We start from the raw sequence: 26,119 nt of genomic DNA on the forward strand, positions 1-26,119 counted from the left end.
ACAATACATCCAATCTATTTATCTTAATATGTGGGTAGCGTTTGTATACTAGACACTACTATAAGGAATCTAGCTCATATACAGCATTTCTGACAACCAAAAGGAAAACCTGCAGGAATAGTCTCTTTTATCTCTGCTATTCATAGTGGATGTTGACAGAACATACATCAGAAATTCTTCTTAAAACGAATACACAGTGCTAGCCAGGACATCCCAACACTACCTTTTCTATAGGTCTATAAAGCCGAACAATGGATTTGTCTTCCTTGAGGGTTTAGGTTGGTTGAGGGGCAGTTCTATGGGCGCATGTGAAGCCCTCTGTGACATGCTTTTGTGTAAAAAGGGCTATACAAATACATTTGATTTGGCAACATACTGAAGAAATTGACATGACCAATGAGCGATGATGGTCAGTGCTGCTCAGTTCACAAGACTTTAGTGACAGCTCAACACACTGTAGCATCACGATTGGCTAGTGTAGTCTTAAATGTTTCTGTACTTAAGGCAAATAGGAGAAACGTGTTGCTGGCTTCCGCCAGGGACACCAGTCAAACTATATCTGCTCTTTTACGGGCGGGTCAGAGGGCTGTCATCATTGACAAGGTCACCCCAAGATAATGCTCTTAAAATGTTATTTTTCTTTTTGGGAAGGTGTTGCGTTTAAAAACAACATTGAAAGAACTCCAAGACATCTCAAATGGCAGACAAAACAATCATTCACTTTGAGTTTGAATTGATTTACTTTAACAAATGCTATTACATAACTAGAGTACAGAGGGGGAAAAAAATAGTACAAGCCATTATATACAACCAAAAACATTTTCTTATGTTAATAAAAGTAATGAATCTCACTTGCCAGTCATGTACACACACACACACAACGGCAAGCGCACACACATTGTATGAACTAAGCATGAAGATCAAAGAACGAGCTTTCAGGAAAAAAGCAACTAAACTTATTGTTAAATAATCTATGTTTGCATATGTGTGTGTGCAGGGGGTGATAAAAGTTCATGTTGATTCTACATTGAGGACTAGTATGCTAACCCTCTGTTCATGCGGACATATGAACATAATTCCAATGTTGCTAAATTACAAATGTCACTTACAGGAACAATCATGATCAAATATAATATAAGGCCCAACGTCCAAAAATGTAAAAAGGTGCAGTTTAGACCAAAGGTCAAGTCATTGGTCCAATGCACAAAAGTAATCCTCCATTTAAAAAAATTGTTTCATCATTCCTTCCAAGTCCTAGGGCTTTCGGCGTCTGTTTTGGATGAAAAATAAATAGAGTAGGAATTAGGTCCAAGATACCAGTTCATATTCAACATATTTTACATCCAAATGTCTATGAAATATTGGATTTTTATTATACAAACAAATTCACCAAATTCATTTTTAAAATGAGGCGTGTAGTTGCTGAGCTTACTTTTGATAGCCGTAGGCCGAGCTTGTGCTTGCAACTGGAGCCTAAAAAAGAATGAGTTTTTCAAATATGGTTGCATCCAAAACTGTCAATGGCTTTCAAAAAATGAAAGTAACTACCATGTTTTGTCCCACACAACTCAAGTGTTCATGTTTTTCTTGTTTGTGGAGTTGCACCTTACCTCGTTCTCAGTGTCATCCCACTCCATTCTCCTGTGGTCCTCTGCCTGTCTGTGGCCATCCCCTGATCCGGATCTTCTCTTACGACTACATCAGAATATCGTCCATGTTAACTTTCCAAGTACGTGATGACCAACACTTCATTTGATCACAACTTTGACAGAACTGTACTTTACATAGAGCTGTGACGTTACACCTAACTGTTCAGCACAAAGCCTCTCAGATGTCTTTAAGACTAGATGCAAGTTATCGAATGGCAATTTTATGCCATTAAGGACATGGCATGAAATACTGACCTCACACCATCCAAAACACTGAAATCGTTAATGATTTACATCAACCAAACATTGTTCATGAAAGGCCAATGGAAAACGATGTACATATAATACATGTTGAAAGAATACTTTTCATTTTGAACTACAGAAGGCAGTACCTTGAGGTGGATGGGAACTCCTGTGTCAGCGTTTCAATGTCTGTGAACTGCACAGCCTGGCCTCCGCTTCTCGTTCTGAACACGTCACCCTGAGGATTCACACAACCTTTAGGAGAAGACGCTTCTTCACACCAGCGCTCGAATGCTCCCTCAAACATACGCAGACATGTCAGACTATGACAGTATTTCCAATGGTGATTGACCAAAAACATGGGCAACTCGATCCTACGCACTGCAATGAGAGCAGTCCCTTCAGTTCCAACTGGAGGAGAGAACTTTAGTTATCGAACCATGTCTTGATAAATCCACACTAACGGAGGCCAAGAAGGCAGCTTTCATTTCTGTTTGAAACTAATCACAGCTGTAACTTCTAAAAAGCATCACTGCTCAACAATTAATGCATCTTTAGCATCGTTACAGTGATTTGGAGGAACCAATTGAAAACGCGTTACGCGACAGATGGTAATTGATGCTAATACATTCTAAACTAAACCAACTGAAGTTGACGGCAGTGTCGAAGAAAAAGAGCAATCAGAATTGTATAGGCGCCCAAATCGGAAGCAGCAATCAGTCTTTACCTTGATCAGCTTGGTCTCAATCTCCCCATCGGAGGCAAGCTCCTGGTGTGTTAGCACATACTTGTGGCATTTAGAAAGAGCTTTCTCGCTGGCGGCCGACACCTTGATTGCATTGGGTATGATTGGCTGCATGACAGTGCCTAAATCCAAATTAGAGGGTGGTTTGTGGTCTACCCATCTCTCCCCACCCGCTGAGTGCGAGCGACGGTGAAGGGGGCGAACTGGCGTCGCCGTCTGTGGTGAAATTCCCGGTCGCACGGTAAAAGAGACAACAAACCAGGAAATTATTGACAAATGGCGGCGGAGTTTTGGGGTTAGTTATAGGAGCTCTTCAGTTAATGAGGCAGGGTTAGTGCAGTGTTGAATTATCGGCACTACTGAAAGACCACAGTTCTGAGCATTTTTTTTTAAATTAAGGGTTTTAGTTTGATATTGGAAACAAAAGAAAAAAAATGATCTGTCAACCGATATTCAACAGCCATTTATCAGTCAGTCTATTGTGGTAGTACCAGTCAGTATGTCTACACCTGAATTGCCAGAAAGATTGCATGTTTTTGGTATGGTACCTTGGTACCTCTCCCAGTAATGCCCCATTTTTATAGGCTGTAACAATCACTGTTTTGAGAATGCTCATAACCCAAAAGTAGTGTCCATCTCTGACACAGGCAACAGCATTTGGAAATTGAAGGCTGAAATGGGGATTTGGTCAGTGTTGACAAATGAGTGGTAAAACAATGAGGGGAAGCAGAGAATTAGTAGGAAGCAGAAACATTTTCCAAAAGGTTGCAGGTTCCAAAGGTTGCAGTGAGCTCATAGATGGAGCAGCTACCCACTAATATGAACCCACAATGACGGGAAGACTGCAAGTTCTACAACTAAAGGAAATCCTAAGGAGTTTTCTACAGCAGGCCACACACGATCAAGGGAAAAAGGCAAACTCTACAAGCATATCTGGAAAAGCTACTGCAGATCTATGCAGATCCTGCATCTATTTGTTAGGCATCTACAGACGCACACATAAAAACACATCAGATCGATCTACTGAACATCTACGGATGCAGTTCTACAAATGAAGAAGATCTAATCACATGCACATAGACTGACCCTTGAGCCTGACTCTAGGTCTAGCTTGTAGGAGGGGGTCTCAGAGGCGGGGGCCCAGCGCTGGCCGCACCTGCGGCCCACACTGCTGCTGGCGTAGGGGGTCCAGTTACTGTTCCTGTGGGTCCCGGGGGGTTCCCTACCCTGCCTGGCCTCTAGAGGGATCTTCTGCTCCCAATCAGAGATGCAGGATGCTACAGACACAATAATCGAGGTGGAAGAAGAAGGGAGGGGGTGGCCCTGAACTGCTTTGACCTTTGCCTGGTGTTGGTGGCGGGAGGGCGTTTTGCTGGAGTCCTGTAAGGGATGGCGAGGGGGGGTAGGACATTGAAGCTGCAAGTTGAAGTCTCAAGCTGTCAAATGTGGTACATGCAAAGCTTGTAAAAATAGACAAGAGCCGTAACGTTGTGTGATTTTGAAAATCAGCCAAAAACTGACAAATGTGGCGCTGGGATATCACATTTGCTTGGAATGGAGGGACACATAGACCTTGGACATGCGATGCATTACAGGGCGAGGGGCGAGGAGGGAGGTCACTCACAGGTAGGGGCGTTGGCGAGGCAGGCCTCTTCTGTGGAGCTGCACGGTCTCTCTCCCGGGAGGGCCTTTGGGGCTTCTCAGGTCTCTCTGGGGCGTTGCTCTCCGTCACGATGGCCTTGAGCTGCTTGAGCTTCTCGTCCTTCACCCACAGCTTATTCTGCAACTCCATCTGCTTGGCGTTTACCCGCCTATCCTGAGGTAGGCAGAAGGCCAAAACAAGACATTATTATTAGCTCAAGTGACTGATTACCATCACTGTGAGCTGTGGCACTTTGAATGTACCGTGAGGTGCCATTAAAAGTGCCATTAAAATGCAGTTCATTTGCCATTATAGACCCAACTATTCAAGAAAAAAACTCTTTAAATCACAATTGAGCAAAATGAAAAAAAAAAACCACAATATCTCAATAAACTCCCAGTTCCATCACTTGTAAAAGTGCTCATACCAGATAAGTGTTGCACAAAACACCATCTCCCTTCAAACCAGCTAAGCCAATCGTCCCAGGTATTGAGGTGCTACTTACACACTCCTTCTCCCACTTGTGCTTGGTGTCGGTGACCATGCCCTGCATGCGCTGCTCCATGCGCCTCCTCTCTGACAGCTCCCTGTTCAGCTTCTGCTCCCGGCTCTCCAGCTCCTGTTTCAAGGAGCGCTTGTCCTCCTCGTAGATGTTGGTGGTTTTCTGGAGGATGTCAATCTGAGGATGAAAAGGATTAGTTAATGCCACGATTTCCATGACATCACGTCAAGTGAACCTGTTGAACCTGCCTAAAATAATTTATCTAATCAAGCTTTAAGTAAATCGACTGTTCAGACATACGCAATATAAGTCTATAAAACCTCACTACTGCTTTAGGTACCTTGTATTCCAGCATTTTAGATTTTTTCTCCAGACGTTCAATCTCAGTCTTCTGGTTAGAGATGACTTTTTCTTTCTCCCCCAGCTTCACCCTCTGGTCTTGGATAAAGTTATCCTTGGACATGAGGTTGCCATCAAACTCCAGCAGCATGGATTTGAGTTTGTTGGCTGTGGAAGAGAGGTTTGTTATTAAACCTAACTTGGTATAAATGTGAATGTTTATGCAAGTGCCGAATTTCCTCATCTTGATAGCAGCTGGCAATGACAAATGGTTGTCCGTGTCCAGTTCCCTGTCCCTCCTTCAGGTCATGGATGTGTGATGCATGCATGCATGGTTCTTCACCAGTCTTGGAGTACTGCTCGGTCATCATCTGGCGGATGCGGTGTCTCCTCTCCAGCGCCTCGATGAGGCGGGGCATGGTGTGTTCGTCTGTGGGGTCCACCACATCAATGGAGGGCAATGGTGGAAGACTGTCCAGGAGGTGGTTCAATAGCCCTGGGTCATCTTAGCCAAAGCGGAAGGAGAACATGACAGGTTTATTCTTTCTGTTCTATTCTTCTGGGGGGCAAGGGGGTTTGTTAATATATCTGTGTGCAAATTAAAAGTTGTTTCATAAAAACAATTGCCTCGACTTTCAGGGTTTCCCACAGAAAATGTGTTAGTTAAGGTGGTAGGGTGGGGTTTGCCGGAGGAGTGGGCAATGCGTTCTGCAGAGAAGGGAGACAGGTGTTGGTCACGGTTTGGAATGGAAGGGAGAAAACAGGACAACGGCAGACGTCGCTATTAAAAACGACATAGTTAGGGGACAGGCCTGTGTTGCTTAGGCGGCCGCCTTAACTAAAAAGTGCTGCGGGAAACCCTGACTTTTCAAGGCCTGGACATTTTATTTCCAGGTTTTCAGTGATCGTTGGAATGTTATATAAAACATAGTTAATATTCAAATTTCACAGTCAGATATAAATTGTGTGCAATACCGATGTTGCTGGGTCCCCCATGTTCCTCCAGGTGCTGGGTCAGCTCATCCCTGGAGGCCTGGTTCCTGTGTCTGCGGCCCGCCGCCAGGCTGCAGATGGGCCGGTCCACAGGCCGGGCCACCTCCACCTCCTGGGTCATCTCCGCAAAGCGCATCACCAGCTGTGAACACAGAGGTAAGGATGGGTAGGACGTGCTTACACGCATGCACAAAATGTCCATAAATGATTGTTGATTGCGTGCTAGTCTAACATTATTGCTCACATACATCCCAACACATTTTATCAGTGTCTAAAGTTTCAATAACTAAGTATCTGACCAAATAAAAGAAGGAGAAAAAATGGTCCACAAAACATACCACAGTTTCTTCATAATCATCAGCTTTTGGGTTGACACACACCACCATTCTGACTTTGCCTTCACCGTCAAAGTAGTTCTTGAACAAATGAGTTACCTTGGAGTCTCTGTAAGGTACCATCTGCAACAGAAAATAAGTTACATCGTCACTACAAGTACACTGGGGAGGTTCTTAAAAACAAATACATAAAGTGAAACTGAAAGAAATTTTACAGACCTTGTTTGTCCCACACATCTGGTTCTCTCGTAGAACCTCCATACATGTGCGCAGCGTCATCAGGGACTGGTTTATGTTGCCTGGGGAAGACACCCGGCATGTACAAACTTAGTACTGGTCACATGGAAACAAAAGAAAAATCCTGGGAATATCAGAGTGGTCTTGGTTCCGGACGTCACCTGCTTCTCTGAGGCGGCTGCCCTCTGCTCTGGTCCTACTGGTGCGCTCGCTCCCAGCCAGGTCCACCAAACACAGCTGGCTCACAGTCACCTGGTTTTTATCCTATAAAACAAACACACGATCGATTCATATAAATTGCTCAGCTTTTTTCTTTAATGAGTAACCGTATCATTATTAGCCCCTTTACACAGCAGGAGTTTGCTTCAAAAGGGTGCTCTGTATATTTTGCCCTTTGAAACCAAGCTAATAAGCACTCTTGACTGGGCAGGCAATATCTGCATGATTCTCAAAGCATGATATAGATTCAGGTGCCTACATGGAGAGACTTCACTTATATTAACACTAACACCAATATCAAGGTTGTTTCTTACCTGTAGAATGTAGTCCCCGTCCGCATCCAACGGCGCCTGGGCTAGTTTGACTATGAACACACTGTGGGACCGACTCGACTCGCGGTTCAGCTGAGTGTTTGCTATCCTCCTTTTCTTTTGACCTGGATCCAAGCACAGACATGTAAATCAGGTAATCAAAGATCGTAAACGATGGCCTTCTCCAGAGTAAATGTTTCACTCACCCCGCCAAAACACTTCAAAGGCTTCTTCAGTGGACTTCACCTCCACCTCTGTACATCCAGCCACATACATGTTGTGATTCTGATCCTCACGAAGAATCTTAGACTGTGGTGGTCTGATACAAGATAGAAAGGTTAGGCATAGAAAGACTCAAATCAAGCACCAATTGTTCATAATGATGGCCAACCAAGATGAATCCAACTAAACTGCAATGACAGTGAATGAAATCAACTAAACGGGTAGAGATGAGTCTGCATGTCATTTACAGTATATACAGCATTAATCAGAGGCAGGACGCACAAGTTTGAGCCATTCCGGGAAGCTTGAGCCTGATTTGTGTCAAAGACAAACCACGCAGAGCCAATCACACTGCTCACACAAGCCCCAAAGCAACTACCTCTAATGAGAAGGCAATGGGGACGAAAGTCTCCTTACTACAACTCATGCCATAAGCAGGGAGTTTGATTAGGAGGGTATGGGGAAGGGATGACAGGAAAACATGAGACTACATGTACTACCCAGTTACTAGCGAGAAGAGGGAGGAGTAAGGGGGGCATATTGTATACACTGGTAACATACACAAACTCAGTGTTCCGCACAGGTGTGCCTCCACCCAGCCACCTAATGAAAACAAAACATGTAAATCTCTGATGTATAGCACAAAGGCCTAGACCTCCAAGAAATGAAGACCGACATGCACTACGGAAAAAAACTACAATAATTCACCTCCACTTTCACAGTGACGGTCACACAGACAAATATGCTCATCAAAGAAAAGGACCACGCAAGAATTTACTGTAGCAGACTCAAATCGCCACTTAACAGGGTCATTCTATTGAAATACCTTCAACGAAGCCCATCATAGCTAAATTGGAATTATGGAAAAGAGCATTTGACTTACTTGGGTCTAATAGGGTCATAGGGCACCTCCTCCAGTAGATCATAAATGTAGTTGTTGTATATTTCAATGTAGGACACAAACACACTGTAACAGCTGTCCTCATCCACTCCCTCAGACCTGCAGGCCTCCTCTGGGTCTATCATGTCTGCACACTCTGGGTCTGGTTTTTGTCTAAAAGAGATTATTTAGACAATGGTAGTCCACTTTAACAGGTAAAGACACACCAAAGTATTTTAGTGAGCAATAACTAGTAGAAAGAATAAAACAATAACATTCCTTAATAACCTGATCTTTACATTACAGAACATGAACTGAGAAATATGAAAAAGGTGTTGCCAGATTCATTTATTTGTATTTGACGTGGTTCAAGAAATACATACTTTGAGGAAGGAGTCTTCGGCACAGACAGTTGACTCTCTCTCTTCTGCCTCTCAAGAAGTGCATCAACTTGGTTCTGGATCTCCATCCCATTCTTGTCATCTGTCCTGAAGACCTGAAAAACAGAAAATGTTCACCGTTCTAAACAATCCTATTACAGGTTCCTTCTTATGAAGACGTGAATACACTAAACCCATACTATTCAAGTGCAGATTGTATTAGAACTCTTGTTTCTTACATATCTCTTAGCCTGAAAAGGGCTGATGCTGTTGAAAAGCATGTCCAGTGAGCGAGGGAGGAGTCCACCTTCTCCAGGTGATCCGGTCATGGTAAAGGTCTTTCCACTTCCTGTGACACCATATGTGAACAGCAGACCTAATAGCAACAGAGGAAAACTCTTCAGTAGTATCGCAACCAAACAAATAGCGAAGTGTACTTTGGCGCTTTTACAAATGGGTTGTTTTCGCTCACCTACCATTTTTACAATGAATGAGATCCTCCACTAGTGGTTTGGCAATATCTTTAAACAACTCGTTTTGGGTTGTCTGGATTCCAAAAACCTTCTTGAACGAGTATTGAGTCTGAAAGCCAAAAGAGAAATGTGTACTGCAATTTCTTAGCCAATTTGTCTTCCATCCCAGGCAAACATGTTGTTAGATGTATTTTACACTCTTACCTCTTTGTATTCTCCATTGCGGTTAGCTTTAAGGCCATCAGGAGCATGCAGCTGAATAGTAGAGCTGCTAATCATTTCTATAGAACACTCCTCATCCTCTGCTCCCAATGGACGTATACGACAGTACACCTAAACACAGAGAAAATGCACCCCACAAATTAATGTAGTATCTAATGTTTGACATGGTAGGTGGTGTTCAGTCTTATTTGGAAAGGGTAGTTAGCATGGCAGCCAACTTACTCCAACCGGGTCTTTCTGTGTGTTTGACGTTTTCTTTGGGACTGGCCTCCGAGGAGTTTTTCCTTTTCTGTCAAGTAAAGAAATGGATTGAGAGTACAGCAATAGCAAGTATAATGGATAGGTTGATAATTGCTGGCCAGCTACACACAACACCAAGAGTTTATTAAAATATACCAAGCAGGTGCTAGGAGATCATATCAGCTGTGACTGCATTCCAAGTAATTAAACAAATCAAGCTCTAGCTTGCTAGCTAACTACTGTACTGAACGTTTAGCATATCTAATCTGTAGATATTTTATCAAATTTAAATTATCAAATGTTACGTATAAATGATGGCAAGCAATTCATTATTGCAATACAATTTCTCCAGAGACGACATTTCAATAAAAGCCACTCGCTTCTGCTACTGCTAAGACTAATATTAATGCTAGCTACACGGTACAGTAGCGTTGTTGTTGAATGCAAGTGGCATGCTACGTCATCAATCAGGTAACTGTCGAGCATGCAACAATCCTTTCAGTGTATAAGGATTCAGTAATTGTAAACTATGAAACAAATACATATATTTATACTCACGTTGGTCTCTGCATTGTGTAGGGCAGCTATATTGTGTTGTTTATGTTACCAGACAGTGAACTGAACTCGGCTGAGCGGCCCTTCTATATTTGAAAATTCCCTCTCGTAAAACGTCTGTTTCCGGTTTTGTCTTTAAACCAATAAAATCTCTGACAAAACGTTGACGTCCCGCCCCAATTTACTGTGTAGACTCCAGGGGAGCACTTGAGATCTGTTAGCTAATTTTTCCACAGAATTCTCTCAAAATCTTAAATGTAACTGTATAATCCTAATGTTGGTTCATAGGCCTAGATTTAATCTATAACCTACGCTCATGTCAGGAGTTTATAATGGTAGACTAATATTAGCCATATCAGCCCAAAGGAGATTAATTCAAAGTTAAGATATTGATGACCCAGACTACAATAATTAAGGAATACGTAGGGCCTAAATTGTTAAAGTAAATGTTCCTCTTTGAATGTGAACTAATAGTTCAACACAAATTAAGCATAGGCTATTGTTGTTTGTTTATAAAACAAAACGTTTCTTTTATCATATTTATTGTACAAAAATACTTAATAAATATCTGTATTAAATGGGTACCTTTCATGCAAATTAAATATTTTTATTTTATACATATACACAAGCTATTAAATACAAAGACAGCAGTCCATGACAATGCTCCCAATTCAGTCTCCCCATGTAGTGTGAGATCCACGGTTTGTAATTGCACAATACATTTGGTTTCATAAATAAACGGAATATACATACAGAATACACATGTGGTAATACATATTTCCTGTCAAAGGACATATTTTGCATTTATCACCCACTTTAAAGTATCTGTTTTCCAGCCACATGTTCTCTTCATGGTACACAACAAAACTGAGGAAAGAAAAGCCTGTGTGTACCCATCATTGAGTAAATCTGCTACAATGTTTTATCCTTCATCATTCATCAGCAATTTAATAGCTGTAGCTCTTGTCAGAATATGTGTAGAACATATGGATGTTCCCTCAGGTTGGATCCTCTTCTTTTGGCACTATTTTTTCAATGTAAACTGTGCCATTGTCCTTTGTGGAACTGTTTAAAATGCCTATGGATTATGAACTGTGGATGGATCACCAGTCCATTGTAAAGTAACAACTCAACTCCTATGAAAAAAGACTCCATGCTGTGTCAAGCCATGGAGGTTCACAGCCCCCATAGCTCACCCAAAGTCCACCCATGACAGCCTATTCTAAAATGACAAGGGCTTTTGAAGATGGAAAAGAATAACCCTTTAACCCTTTAAAAGTCAATTGTTAAAGTTAGGAGTGGCAACATGACTTCATGTCATTATCACATATCTTTCTCCCTTGTGCAGATGACCACAGAGGTAGACTGAAGAGGAAAATGATTAGAAGACTAAGAACTACACACATCAGTGCCGCTCCCATCGTGTTAGCGAAGGTGATGGGCAGGGAGTGTGTGAGGAGCCAGTCCCGTCTCGCCATCATGTCCTGCTCAATCGCCTCCATCTGGAAGTGGGTGCCAATAATGCCACACACATGAAACAATTGGTGGCTGTGGCCTTTAGAGGGCACAATAGGACAGTGGTTAGTTCAGCTGCAGTACAGTGGAGGGAAGAATGTGGCAATGCAGACAGAAACAATCAATGGCTCACAGCAAAGATGAATTATGTGGATGAACAAATGTGGAGGATGCTGTGTTGCCAATGTTCTCCATAGTGCAAGGTGACTGTGCTCACCTATGTAATCAAAACTGCCAGGGGCCAGGCGCTCTGGTAGATGTGTGGCAAAGAGAAAGGCAGTAAGGAAGGCTAGAGCAATGTGACGTAAATGCAGAGGATTGGTGTCATTGGTTGTGCAGCTTTCACCTGTACACAAAAAGATCTGCTGGCAAATAAATGTAAATGAATTAGCTTTGGGTACTACTAAACTCATAGGTTTGTGGCAAGCATGTAGCTGCTCACTACAACTTTAATGCAGAATAATTTTATATAGAATCCTACTTTGGCACACTTAATGAAAAATGTAGTGGGCTATATTAGACAGTCCAAATAAAGTAAACTTTTATTGATTTGTAGGATTAAGGTTTGCGCTGTTGAACAAAGTATGATATGATATAAAAGATGATCTAGAAGACCTACCCTGTAAAAGAGTGGAATGTTGTCAAACATGTAGGGGTAGGCAAAGGCAATAATACGAAAACCTTTTCCAAACTTTGGACTTTCTGTGAATCTGGAACACAGACAATTTAATAATTATCTATCTAATTAGGAAAATACAGGTATACAATAAATCGTAGACACCAGCAAAACAGATTTTAAATCAGTAGAATTATGTGTGGCATGGTACCTGTCAAACTTGAAAAATATTGTGAGATTTTATGTTTGACACAGCACTTGGATCAAGTTCCGCATTCCACAGATATTTCAATCAATTTTAAGGCTGAGATGACAACACCAGGTTACACCCTGTTTCACTAATATACAAGTTACACATATTGTTATGGTCCCCTGCATACTGCATTACCTTAAGTTGAATCACTCACTCACACACATTCCTGACCTGTCACACAACCTTCACACAATTGCACCTGCTGAGCCATCTACAGACTCTGATTAGCAAAACTAGATTTTCATCTGAGTGTCACTCAAATAAATATCAGCCTACAATAAGTGTGAATTCAGTCAACTCCCTCTTTGGTTAGGAGTATAGACTTTTTGTTGCTAGCAACATGTTACTAACAACATGCAATGCACGCCAGGTTGTTTTTTCTTTGTCCAGCTAACAGCCACAGTATTGAATGAATTCCCGGTTTGTGGTTTACTCAAATGTACACTACAAAGATGGTGGTGGTCACAGTCATGTTTTGATCTGGGAAATTGGGAAAGTTAGGGAAATATCTAGAAGAAGGATATTTTTAACTCAATGTTGTTAGTTTCAAAGGCAATTTTTGGAAAGCACAAACACAAGTTTACCTTTTTACGCTGTCATGGTTACTTTGTAAAAATGTCAGGCCAAGCCTTAGAGAGAGAGAAGCGAAGAGTGAGACTTGCATATTCAGACAGCCATACCAAAACACTAGTATATGAGGCTTGATGTAACATAGACACGTTGGAAAACCTTATATACAGTCTTTCCACATTTGTGTGTCATAGACTCAATAAATATATTACATCCTTAGTTTATTTATTTCCATACATCCCCCAAACCCACACAAGTGACAAATAAATTGTATTAACACTCTTTCCCCCAAAAAGTATCCTTACCTTGAATAACAGGCTAAGCAAGTGCAGACAACAGTGTTAATGACAGCGAAGAAAAGGAAGTATTGGTGGAATGTGCTTTTCACCCACTTATCAGGGATGACATAGGCAGAGTAGGTGACGGCAGAACCTGTGACGAAACAAAGATGTGTGTGATACAAATGAAAACACATATTTAGCACACACAAGAACACCTCTGTTACAGAACACACCAGCAAAAACATGCTACACGTATATGTCCAAAATGCACACCTATGCAGACATCCATATCAACTGGTGAATTAGTCAAGTGCCCTTATCACACTCACACTTATAGTGGAGTTTGAGGTGTGAAACATGGGTGTCCATGTAATGTACAAGTGAACTACTCATGTGATGGAAGCACACACATCATTTAGTTCTTCTTCAGACTGATTCCCTAGAAATGTGCCACTCTCAAATTACCTTTCAAAGCCTATTTTATAACTAAAATGTCCATTCACTGTTAGAAAAGATATTGTAGTACATCTTTAACATACTTTGCTTTTGAGGTCCACAATTGATGAAGGAATTTTCAGGAAATCTTCTGGAAGTGTCTTTAAATGTACTGGCCATTTTTACCCCTTACCATATAAGTATGTTATTTTAAAGAAGTGTTTGGTGATCAATTCCCAAATCAAACTTGACAAGTTTCTGAAATATGAAACTATTGAATTCGAACACAAAACGAGAGATGCATAAGATATTAGCTGATGGTTATAAATGTTACATCTGCTAGTTTCTGTCCACTCACCTAGACTGTACAAACTCAGTGCTCCATAGTCGAAAAAAAAGCAGACATGGCGGGCACGTGTGGACATAGAGCTGAAGGTGTGAGCGCAGCTGGACGCTAGCGGGTACACACAGCACGACACCAGGAAGACCAGGAGGGGCCAGGTGAACGAGTCCTCCCACACGTCCTGCATCAAAAGCACCATCAGCAACTTCCCCAGGAAGTACCTACCAACAAGACACACAGGAGTCGCTGTTACACCTAAGTATACAGTAGCTCATCCCGGTGTGACACTAACATTGGCATATGTATGTTACTCAGATGTTTTGTGTCCCATTACATGGTACATAATGCTACAGCAGGTAGCAAAAATGCCACAGAATGCCAATTGATAAATGCCAAACTACATCTGGGTGCAATTGTGGGATGCATGCCTCTCTGGCAGTATTCAAGCTAATCTGACTCACAACTCTCTGCACACCAAATCCCTGATAGTGTAGCAGCAGGATAATGGCTCCTTATTGTGCAAGGCAAGTCATTTCAAAATTTGAGAAGTAAAACAAACTGGCTTGGTTGTGTTGTTCTAAAAGACCACTACATGTCTCTTCAGTCACCGACTGTGGAGTTATATAAGAGTGTACTACAGGGCACACAATAAGTGAAGTCACCTTATCACAGTGGCTGGGGCTTGGCCCTTAAACACACATTTATATAGGTAACGAGCTGGCTTTCCATGTCTCTCCACACCTCATTAACAAATGAACCTTATTTGTGCTTCTCTCCATCACTGCACCCAGTTGTTGATTATTTGTGTCAACTCATTTGAGAGATGTAAGCAGAGCTCATTAACGTTGACTTGTAGCCCTGAGTTCCTCACCAGACCCCAGTCCACACACATGGAAACACGCATAAACACATGCACACACACATGTTCAAACACACACACATGGACAAAAAGGCAGGTACTCACACTCACACACTCACACAGACACACAGAAAGCCTCTGTGGAATATAAGGCAGCCACAGCAGACCATGTCAACTGTGGGGGAAGTGAGGCAGGTCTATGGGGAGCAGTTCCCACTAGCACCAAGGCCCCAGTCTCATCATACACCTCCTCACCTTCTTTCTGCCATCATCAACAAACATGGGCACCATGGTTGCTAAAAAGACCTAGGACTGGTTCTTTTCGGTCACATTTGTTTACATAGCTGATACTATATATCTGTTCTCTCTCAACGAAGTCATATCTGAGAGAAAAGTATTGACACCACGTTGACATTTGTACCATATGAGATGCTGACCACAAAGAAAGCTGCAACAGGTGCTGATGTTGTTCGAATTTCTGTGGATGTTAGGTGTGGAGGGTTTGCAGTTTCGGGTAAGATCAGGATTCTCTGTTGACAGTAGGGCGTGCACCATGCTAGACAGCTTTCAGGTATGATTTTTAAAATGCCTGTAGGCTTGTTTTAGATGGTTGTATGTCTTTGAGACACTATAAAAAACATTGCAGAATGTGTATTCAGGCTTTTTTAGATATCTCTGCAGTAAGATATATTTGTTTCTATTAATATGCTAAAGTTCCTCGTTAAAATGTTCATCTTAAATCGCTGTCAACATTTTTGTCATTGATGGATGCGTTGGAATGCTAGAGGTATGTGGGCTTGGCTATGACTGAGTAATTGTTTTGTTTGTTTGTTTGTATTCTGAACCAGAAACCTGGTTTGTATTAAACCAAGATGATACTAGAACAATCAAGATATCTGTAAAGACAGTTCATATTTCACTTAATATACTGTGCTTCAACAGACCTAGCATTTGCCAAACACGAACATTAGATACACAAACATTTGGACAAAACTTTGTTCTGTTAAATGAATGCAAATATTCCCTCGCCGTCACATATATCAATTACAATGTGAATAGGCCTTTCTGCGGATCCCTTAAAAGCTTGACTCAAGTCAAACTTTACCCTTGATGTGTGTGAACGTACCCCGCTGTGAGGTAAGTTGTTTCTTATCTGTGATAATGTCATTTTGAAACAGTCTATGCCATTTTTTTAAAGCAAGGACCTAGTCATGTTATTGATATTTAAAATTATTTGTACAAATATTTGAAAGCAGAGAATGTAAAAATTGAAAAGTGTGACAACGTATATATTTTGACTATACCAGGTAGGAAGGAAGTGGGTCCATATGTTGAGCGTCTCATTGGTCAGCTGGAAGAGGCTCAGGATGCAATCAGTTGCCGAGCTGCGTGGGTGGCGATAGCCAGAGATGATGCTGTCCTCATGGAACACCTAGAAACAATCAACTCCATTTTATTCAAATAATTGTACATTCCCTTTACAATTTCATTCCAATTTAGATGGAAAACATTGGATTGCAGTCTAATAAAATATGAGAGCAATTTACAAAATCACCTTTCAAATAAATTCTTCCCCTGGTGAGTCTTTAATAATGTTTGTACTTAAGTCAACAACCAACTTGAGCCCACTATTCATTCGTCCAACGAAACGAAAAACCTGAGAAGTGTCAGTAGAAATTACATATTAGCTCCAGTGAGCAATGAGTAAACTTACTTTGGGTACTTGGTTGATGGTGAAGACTCGGGGTAGTTTGATCAGGCTGAGCATGGTTTCAGGGAAGACAGAGCTGGGGTTTTGACTGTCTCAATGAAGTGGCTTGGAAGAAGCTCCACTCTTTATGAAGTTGTTGTTGCTGTATTGCAGTAGGTCCCTCCCATCTAGCCTACCACCCATCCAGAATATCCAGTTCACCTGTGTCTGTGTCTGTGTCTGTGTCTGTGTCTGTGTCTGTGTCTGTGTCTCTCTCTCTCTCTCTCTCTCTCTCTCTCTCTCTCTCTCTCTCTCTCTCTCTCTCTCTCTCTCTCTCTCTCTCTCTCTCTCTCTCTCTCCTCTCTCTCTCTCTCTCTCTCCTCTCTCTCCCTCTCTCTCCCTCTCTCCCTCTCTCCCTCTCTCCCTCTCTCCCTCTCCCTCCCCCTCCCTCCCTCCCCCCCTCCCTCCCTCCCTCCCTCCCTCCCTCTCTCTCTCTCTCTCTCACTCACTCTTACACATACAGAGATTATGCGAGACTTTGCGCGTAACAAACTCAGCAAGTCAAGCAGGTTTTGGGTGTGAAATCACAGTCAGATTCACCAGGCAGCTGCAAGTGACATCAATTGTTGTAAGCAGAATCACATTTTTAGCTCACAGACAGTTGACACACAAGAGCTACAAGTGGTTTATCATGAACATGCTACTCTTGAACACAAACAAAACAGGGATTACAGTGCATTAAGGGTGTGAATTGCACTGGTAGTTAAAAATTACATTTCTATCATTCTATTCTCTCATTCCCTTCATTCAACCCTAGAAAAAATCTGTGTCACACCCAGAGAGAAGAAGTTAGGTAGCTGAGTAAACATTGAGTTTGTCCAAATTCTTAAGACAATAAATGCAATTCCTTTGACTATAGAAAAATTGTAATGGGGACACAAATTCAGGCTTTAACATTCAATAAGATTTTTTGTGTGCTTTGTATTTGTTCTATAAAAAAACGTAAAATAATTTCATGAAAAAGACTGTGTGGCTTGTAAATGGTTTATATCAAATTATTTGGTCACAGACTCTAAAGTGGACACACTGTACACAATACGAATATGTTAAATGCAACAAACAAAGTTATGTTGAGTTAGGTTAGGTATTTTTTTATGTTTGTCTTGCACAGAATGTACTGTTAATTTATAATCTCAGAGACTACAAATACGTGCAGATTAACTCAAGGCAAAGGTCAACAAAGACAATCCAAAGCCATCCAAATCTCTGGTCTCTGTAGTATGTATAGTGGCCAAAAAAAGTATGAATGAAAAGGACACCCTGCCCTTTGCTTTGCAGCAATGTCCATGAACAGATTTAAAACTGGGCCTGGATGCACTTCTAGATACTGAACCTGATACATGTTGGGCCTCATGTGGCTTATGCTTTGCTCATTGCTACTTGTTTTGCTTGCCTTGGCTGTGTGACAGTACTTTGTGTTAATATGTCAATCTGCAAACCAGAGTTCAATCTTTCAAGACTGGAGTTTAATTTTTTAAACCCTGCCTAGACCCATAAATAAACCAACAATGTATATCCCATTTTGAATAGGTGGATAACCAGAAAAGCACATTGTGGGCAACAATAAACATAGTGTGTGCTGTCAAATACAATAAGTAAAAGAAATGGAACTGAAGTGCAAATGGTACAAAGATGTGGCAAAAAAACGTATTGTTGAAGTCTGTATGTGTCAGTAAAACTGTACTCTCCTTACTCATAGATTGATTGTGGGTAATTGTACCTTTTGGTTGTAATGTCAGGGTTTAGAAAAAAGAGTAGATACGGAGAAACAGTGGCAGGTCTCCCTACAGAGCTGTATGAACGAACCCTTCTCCATTTCAACTCTTCTAGATTTGAATACTCTTTCTATTAAGTTCAATATTAGAACACAGTGGCCTGAGGAGAGCCCCTCCTCACTTAAAGGCACATGACAGACTGCATGGAGTTTGCCAAAATCATCACAGTCAAACAAGATTATATGTCTGATGAAACCAAAATGTAAGGATTTGGTCGGATATCCAAGCACCACATCTGGGGGAATCCAGGCAATGATGTCCCCTGGCTGATATAGCATCCCTATAGTTAAACATGGTGGTGGCAGCATTGTGGGTATGTTTTGCAGTGGCAGGGTCTGGGAGACTAGAGTGGATCAAAGGAAATGTCTAAATTGCATATATGACAAAGTACAGCAAGATCCTTGGAAAGGAATGAGAAAGGCTTTGGAACAAGGAAACCTTGCTTTTGGGCTCGGGACTTCAGACCAGGGTGCAGGTTTACCTTCCATCCTATTAGTTGTAGTTGTGATCCTTTTCAAATACAATGAAAAAAGGACATTGATAAAACAAAAAATGGAAAATTACATTTTGTTAAATTTTGCAGTCAGAGACGTATATCAAATTTGCCTTCACATTTCTATACAATACCACTTTTTATCACAAGATGTCAGTGTTTTCCTTAAAAAAAAATACAACTTTTCAGTGGTGTCCATTATAGAATGTTCATGTGTGAAAATGGGTAAAGATTTTTTGGGTGGTAAAATGTTGAATTAGAGTCATAGCTTTAAAGTTTTAGGTTTATTTGAGATTCTTACTTGACTAGCCGATTACACATTTTAATAAATCTTTGTGCTTGTCCCAGAAAACTTTCAATAAGGTCTTAAGAGGACGCTAAATCAGTAAAAGGTTTGCAAGCATGTTTAGTGTACAATTTAGTGTACAACTAATGGGTAATTAGAGATTAACTCCAACCCAATCAATTGAGAACCACCATAGCCACTTACAGAGGGAAAGCGTTGTGCATACTGTAGTTTGCTCTGACTGTTAATAAGAAAATACCCAAGGTCCCCCACCTTATCCTGCAAGCAAAAAGCGCTCTCACCAGTATTTGTGTAACATCAGCATAACCTCAAAGTAGCTTCTTACACAGCATTCATTATGAAAGCCTCTGGAGGTAGCTGGGAACGGCTCACTTTGATGTATGCACCGCAGTTCTGAGGTCAACGAGTTCAATGCCCAAGAGATCCTAATGTCTTTAGATACATTATGAACTTGATGCCTATTGCTTTGAATGAGTGCCTGCCAAATGTTATGGAATAGGGTTGACTGTAATACCATTGGTGCCAATGTGACCACAGGTAAGTGGGTAAGGGGCTGAGAGTTGAGGGTTGGGCTGATGACAAGCTGCTGTTTAAAGGTCCTCCAGTATCCCCCCGGTACCCTCCTGGCTATGTTGCCAGGGTTCTGGGAGTGTGTTTCTGAGTGAGGGGTTAGTGGCAGACGCTCCAGGTCTCTGGCAGCCCTGATACATTATTCATGATAGATAGGCATCTTAGGGTGCTCTCTCTCCCACTCCCTTTATTATCACCTTTTCACTTTACCATCCCTCTCACTTGTCATGTTAACAAATTAAATTATGTTACGCAATTACGTTTCTGGTTTAGGACATCAACATCTGTAAATAACATGGAGAGATTGTTGTTTTTCTTGTGTTTGTTTAAGGGGGTCAAGAGAGAAAATAACAGCTTGCTTTTAGACTGAATGAAGTTCTAGATACAAAACATTTCCTTTGGAGCAGAGAATGGCAGATTTGAGACAAGGGATCATAAGACAACCATATTCAGTCCAATCTTCTCCCAATTATTTATTAAGCAAACCAAAATGGATCATCCACAAGTCTTAGTTTTTGCACAAATAGTTCTGTCTGAAACATCCCATATAAAAGGAAAAACATTTAAAGACACAATTAATTGTAAATCATTTGAGTCTGAAAAATTAGAGTGACATCTCCCAAAATGGCCTCCAATAAAGCTACAGTGGTATTGACCTTCTCCATCTTCATCTTTCTGTAAACTCCATTCATCCACACAGTCACCTTTCATGGACCCAAGCCTCCATCCCAAATGCACTTTTCCCACTGGATCCCAAACTCAATGATGGTGGGTTCAACCCTGAGCTAATCTGATCAGATTCACCATAATATGAGGCGTTCTAAGGCCTCTGCCTCCTGGCTCTGAAGCTTCATAAATTCCTCTAATGGTATCACAATAGTCTCAATGACATCTGAAAGGCACTAAGGGACGAGGAGAATGGCACCGAAGAGAGCCAATAAAGACACAAAGGCCTGGAGTCTGGGCTTGGCCTCGTTTGAGGGAAGGAGGGAGACAAAGGCCCCGTCAGAGGGAGACTTCATATTATTAGTGTTGGATGGGAGGGAGGCTGCAGACGGGGGGAGAGATTGTGTGATTATGTGCATGTGTGGTTAACTTTTTGCTTGAAAATGTCAAAAAAGGAATGAATTAAGACTGGATGTTTTGTGTGTAAAGAAAGTAATTGTTTATGAGACACAATGTGTCTATTTTAATTGAATCAAATTGATATGGTAATAGTGTTAACACTGCAATTTTGAAAGAAATATAATATTTTGTGTACATGACTCTGAAAATGACACCCCAAATAAAATCTCAAATTGTTTAAAGCCCTAAAAATGGATGTAGATATAATATAATAATATATAATCTAAAGCCCCCCCAACAATTTGAATGCGTCATATGTTGAAAATACATCGACCTAACTAAATGGATTGTGCCAAAGAGAAAAGTAGGTAGAGGGGAGGGAGGCAGAAGTCCACATTAGTGCCTAAAAATTATACAAGTAGGCCATACTGATTTTTATGTCTCTACTTGAAAGTGAACAATAAAGTTTCTCTACTATACTTCTCTATGCTTGCAGAAAGAGGCCATTGTACTTTGACTTAAGAAAAAAACCTTTATTTTACAACTTTAGAAAGCAATTTTAAGCACAAAGATTTACTTTCTTTCTCTCTCTCTGTATATATATATATGTATATATATATATATAAACACTTTCTTATGCATACAAAAATGGTAGCATGTGCACATTGTGCTTGGATTGCAAAGTCTGTCCAACCGCTCTCTGGGTATCCCACGGCAATAGGACCCAGTAACATTTTATTGCATAAGTCATGTGACCAGATCTGCACATGCCAATTTACAGGATAGTGGGGGTGGGGGAAAACAAGATGTAAGGAGAAAATAAAGTAAAACAGATCTTCCAAAAATCATCTTGTTACACAGTTAACAACAATAGCAGCGTTCAAGAGGAAGGCGTTGCACATTGTCCACAAGAAACTAAAACATAAAAACAACTGATGCAATTGTGCTTCTGTGCTTTACTCTCTATCCAAAATAACAAAAGCTTACCCTAGCTGAATGATTCCATAATTTAAACATTAAAATAAAGTTTGTAAAAACCCTCAACCCTCAAGCGGGGTACAAAGGTATGATCCTATTTTTCCCTTTGAAATAGAAATCTAAACGCTAGTTGTAATGTTGCACACATCCCCTTAGACAGCTGAGTTTACATATTTTCTCTTTGCTAGACCTACTTAACTTGTCATTTCAAAAACAAACATTTGTCAAAAAGGCAGTTAAAGTTTCTGTCGCCTGACAGAGGGAAGGCAGACCAACACGCTCATTTAAGCTTTCCTGTATGCCGTCTACGGACATGTTGAGCATCTATGTTTGCTCTAAACAAATGCATCATGGACATTAGCACAAATATATTCATAAAATACAACAAAAACACCATTGAAAATGACCTTGAATTTAATTAAAAGCTTTGGTATGCATGAAAATGAAGCTCTCTTTACAATACACTCTCAATTGGTAACTATGCAAGTTCCGTTTATAGATGTGTTACTCCATACTTAGTAGGAACTATGCATAATCATATTCATGAGCAGAAATGACATTATGAAATGACCAACCTTGGAGGAGCAAAGAAAACAAGAATGGGATTATAATGCAGTACGTCCCTTCTAACCGATAGAAATAGAAGCTTCAAAGTTGAATATCTTAATAGCCAATCATCTGCCTCCACCTCAGGTATTAAACAGGAAGAGCATCACAGAAGATGTGTGATCAAAATAAATTGTGTGATCAATAAAATATATTTTTTAAAGAAAAGTTAAGTGAATTTATTTTGACCAGTTGCACCTTGACTACCAGTGATTTCACAGACCTCATTGGAAATCAACTTCAAATGTATATGGGTAGATGGTAGTGTCTGAACACATCACACATCAATGAAACAATTGTGTACTTCCCTGTTTGGTGTGCCATTGATGAGACTGATTGACAAACATTTGGGAAACAAAAACAAAAAAGTGCTTCCTTGAACCAAGCATATTTGTAAATCCTCACTCGACATAAACTCGAGGGCAATGCTAAATACCCAGTACAACTACTAAACCTTCAAATCATCATCAAACCCTGCCTGGGGCAGTAGGCCCCCCCTCAGCTAGTCCCACAGACTGTTTGTTTAGCAGGGAGATAGCCGGAGTGCGCTGACTCACAGGTTGATGCTGTGGCTCTCCAACCTTTTAACTGACTGAATTTGGAGGTGGCTCTGCAACTCTTTTCTCTCATTCACCTGTCAACAGGCCATCTTGGGGATTAAGTGAGCCCACAGATTTCCTGTCATTACAACCCCCCTTAGCAAGTGTCTCTTTGAATGAGTTTGCGGGTCAAGAATTAAGGCAGCATTCAGAAAGACGTTCTTGTTAAGAAACTGAAAGATGTTGGTGAACAACGTGGTCGGGCCCAATCGGCTAACTCCACCACTCATCGAGACGAGTGCACAGAGAATGATGGAACTGGGATGACTCGTATTTAGATCTGCCAGAGGAAGAACTTCACTATGGATTCCCTTTCTTTCCAGTCACGGATTAAGACACAAAAAGAAGAGGACTATAAATGACGAAGAGTAACTGATCAACTCCCACTGCTTCTCAGACTCTCGGCCCTATTTACTGGCGACAGTGATATGCAAAACGGAAGGGCTAACTCACTCCAGGCTGCGAGTAAATGTCAGCCCTCTGCTACCTCAATGAAAAGGCTAGCTTGCTTTTTCAAAAGCTAACTTACTCCCCCAGCTAGTCTTCACCCAGCGTCTCCACGGCAGTATATGAACGATGGTGCTGGATCACCTGGATCATCATGGAGGCCATATTGTGGCCAGGCTTCAGGGAATGCTGCAGCTGCCTCTTCATCGCTCAGCTGGAACACAGCCTGGTCTCACCGCAATCATGCGGACCCGAGTGCTGCCCTGCTGAGGCCTGTGAAGCGTTCAGGCCGCACGCTCCTGTCGACAGGGGTTCATGAGGGGTGAGCCTGTGACGAGGAAGTAGGGAGGAGTGGACTGTTAATGACCTGCTCGGATATGAGGTCAGAGGGTGGCCTGAGCTCGAGTCCGATTTTCATTTCCCCCAATGTTATAGTTGGTATAGTGTGTGTGTGTGAGCGTGTGTGTGTGTGTGTGTGGGGGGGGGGGGGGGAGCGGGGGTTGGTGTGATTTCCCACACAAGGAAGCTATTATAAGTGAGGAATCTTGAGTTGCCAGGAAGACCTTGGTAGATGTAATTAAGTGGGGGTTTACAAAATAGTTTGGAGAAGTACAATTCTGAACGCGCAAGTTATAAATATGTAATAAATTTGAAAAACTTTTTTTCTTTTTGGTTAAGTCTCTCCTCCAAATAATTTATATCACACTTAATCTATTATTTACAGTACTGTCTCTTGTAAGCTATTCAAAACACAGGAACGACTGTAAAAAAATACACTTGGAGGAGAGACTTGTAATAGAAATGTAAGAAGCGGTTGAATAAAATCCCCTCCATTCTTCTTTCTTAACATTGTTTAGAATAGTTGTTTTGAACCAATTTCTGCTCTACATACACAAACACTCCCTGAAGCTACGGCTGTACTTAATTACAACCACTAGCTCAGAAAAGAGAAGCGCAGCAAAGCTGCAAAAACAAACTACCGCAAGAGAAAGTTCTCTGCATCGGAGACTGCAATTGACTGAACACAATCCTCGCCCTCTCTGCCCAATCTTAGGAGGTCACCCACAAACCCATGTAGACGAGTTACATACAAGATACCCCCATGAAGTGATAAAACTCCCCTGCCCTCACGTCCCCAAGTCAAGCATTTGATTCAATCTAGGAGTCAAGGGGGTAGGGGGTTTCCCCTAATTGTGCTTGGCGCGACCTCCTTTTAGGTAGCTCTTCCAGCGCTTCACCACGTCCCTGAAGATGGGCGCATTGTCCACCGACGCCAGCAGCTGCAGCTGGTTAATGTGCGTGGTGTGGTAGTCCCAGCGCGCCAGGTTAGGTGCTGTGCCCAACATGTAGTGCCGCAGGTCATATATGCTCCCCGAGCCTGTGTCATAGAGGGGCAGCATCGCTTTCAGAGACTCCATGCCCCGGCTGAACAGCTGTCCTGCCTCACGCCCCAACTTGTCGCCCGCTGTCTCGGCCAAGTCGTAGAGTCCAAGGAGGGAGTAGATGAAGCCGTTGAGGACGAAGGAGCTGGGCGTGGTGGGGTACTCCTCGTACCAGTCGTATTTGTTCATGAAGACGGCTTTGACTCCGTGCTGCTCAGAGGGCATTTTGTAGGGTCCTACTGCCTTGAGGGCGGCGTTGAGGTATGACGGGTCCTTGGTTAGCAGGTATGCTCTGACCAGTGTGGACATGGCCTGGCCCTGGGCCATGGCCGAGTACCAGCCGGGCTCCAGCGGGCGGAAGCCCTCGCCCAGCTTGCGGGTGACCATGATGGGCCAACCGCCGCGCTCGTCCTGGTTACGCACCAGCCAGTCACTGGCAGCAAAGAAGGCAGCAGTGTGCGCCGTTGTGGAGATGGTGATGTTGTCAATGGCACCGCGCCCACGAAGCACCATACGCACCACACGCCTGGGCATTATCTATACACAGAGGGAGGAAAACTGCCAAATGTACAGTGCCCTCCAAAAGTATTGGAACAGTGAGGCCAATTCCTTTATTTTTGCTGTAGACTGAAAACATTTGGGCTTGACATCAAACGATGAATGTGAAACCAGAGATCAACGTTTCAGCTTTTATTTCCAGGTATTTACATCAGGATCTGATGCACAAATTAGAAAATATCACCTTTTTGTTCGAACCCACCCATTTGTCACGTGAGCAAAAGTATTGGAACATGTGACTGACAGGTGTGTTTTGTTGCCCAGGTGTGTCCTATTACATACATTATTCAATCAATAAATACCACTGAATGTCTACACTCAGGTTCAGATTGGGTAAGATAGGTTTTGTCTATGCAGACTGTATTCAGAGGTGAAAACAACATGAAAACCAGAGCGCTGTCTTTGGGTGAAAAACAAGCAATTGTGAGTCTTAGAGAAGATGGAAAATCAATCAGAGCCATTGCAGAAACATTGGCCATAGCCAGTACAACCATTTGGAATGTCCTGAAGAAGAAGAAAACTACTGGTGT

General features: G+C 41.8%; 3 protein-coding genes across 10 annotated transcripts in view; all 3 read right to left on the reverse strand.

Annotated features, from left to right (window-relative positions):
• Window positions 1–726: 726 nt before the first annotated feature.
• Window positions 727–10,300, reverse strand: LOC124482223 (kinesin-like protein KIF23). 6 transcript variants are annotated; one of them, XM_047042680.1, is made up of 24 exons: window positions 10,191–10,300; window positions 9,615–9,681; window positions 9,375–9,503; window positions 9,174–9,279; window positions 8,937–9,073; window positions 8,701–8,813; window positions 8,321–8,491; window positions 7,999–8,040; window positions 7,422–7,534; window positions 7,219–7,340; window positions 6,847–6,949; window positions 6,668–6,747; window positions 6,452–6,571; window positions 6,096–6,255; window positions 5,464–5,625; window positions 5,122–5,288; window positions 4,785–4,958; window positions 4,262–4,453; window positions 3,724–4,017; window positions 2,620–2,853; window positions 2,042–2,130; window positions 1,611–1,695; window positions 1,433–1,473; window positions 727–1,270 (listed from the first exon to the last, which is right to left on the reverse strand). In XM_047042680.1, the coding sequence occupies exons 1-24, from the start codon at window positions 10,202–10,204 to the stop codon at window positions 1,255–1,257; spliced, it is 2,931 nt and encodes a 976-aa protein (XP_046898636.1). In that variant the 5' UTR covers window positions 10,205–10,300; the 3' UTR covers window positions 727–1,254. The 6 variants fall into 6 exon arrangements, with proteins under 6 accessions (XP_046898636.1, XP_046898637.1, XP_046898639.1 ...); XM_047042681.1 differs by lacking the exon at window positions 7,999–8,040; XM_047042683.1 differs by lacking the exon at window positions 3,724–4,017.
• Window positions 10,301–10,778: 478 nt separating this feature from the next.
• On the reverse strand, window positions 10,779–16,917 carry paqr5b (progestin and adipoQ receptor family member Vb). 3 transcript variants are annotated; one of them, XM_047042704.1, is made up of 8 exons: window positions 16,774–16,917; window positions 16,364–16,491; window positions 14,216–14,421; window positions 13,447–13,573; window positions 13,156–13,200; window positions 12,322–12,412; window positions 11,920–12,067; window positions 10,779–11,742 (listed from the first exon to the last, which is right to left on the reverse strand). In XM_047042704.1, the coding sequence occupies exons 1-8, from the start codon at window positions 16,825–16,827 to the stop codon at window positions 11,480–11,482; spliced, it is 1,062 nt and encodes a 353-aa protein (XP_046898660.1). In that variant the 5' UTR covers window positions 16,828–16,917; the 3' UTR covers window positions 10,779–11,479. The 3 variants fall into 3 exon arrangements, with proteins under 3 accessions (XP_046898660.1, XP_046898661.1, XP_046898662.1); XM_047042705.1 differs by having other exon boundaries at window positions 11,920–12,064; window positions 16,774–16,915; XM_047042706.1 differs by lacking the exon at window positions 16,774–16,917 and having other exon boundaries at window positions 14,216–14,381; window positions 16,364–16,485.
• A 3,495-nt stretch (window positions 16,918–20,412) lies between these two features.
• Window positions 20,413–26,119, reverse strand: part of glceb (glucuronic acid epimerase b) — a 41,813-nt gene continuing 36,106 nt past the window's right edge. Inside the window, exon 6 of the mRNA XM_047042696.1 lies at window positions 20,413–25,568. Coding sequence (XP_046898652.1) covers window positions 24,837–25,568 — 732 coding nt within the window. The 3' untranslated portion in view covers window positions 20,413–24,836. The remainder of the gene's footprint in view (window positions 25,569–26,119) is intronic.

The sequence above is a fragment of the Hypomesus transpacificus genome, chromosome 19 (genome assembly GCF_021917145.1).
Source record: "Hypomesus transpacificus isolate Combined female chromosome 19, fHypTra1, whole genome shotgun sequence".
Classification (NCBI taxonomy): domain Eukaryota; kingdom Metazoa; phylum Chordata; class Actinopteri; order Osmeriformes; family Osmeridae; genus Hypomesus; species Hypomesus transpacificus.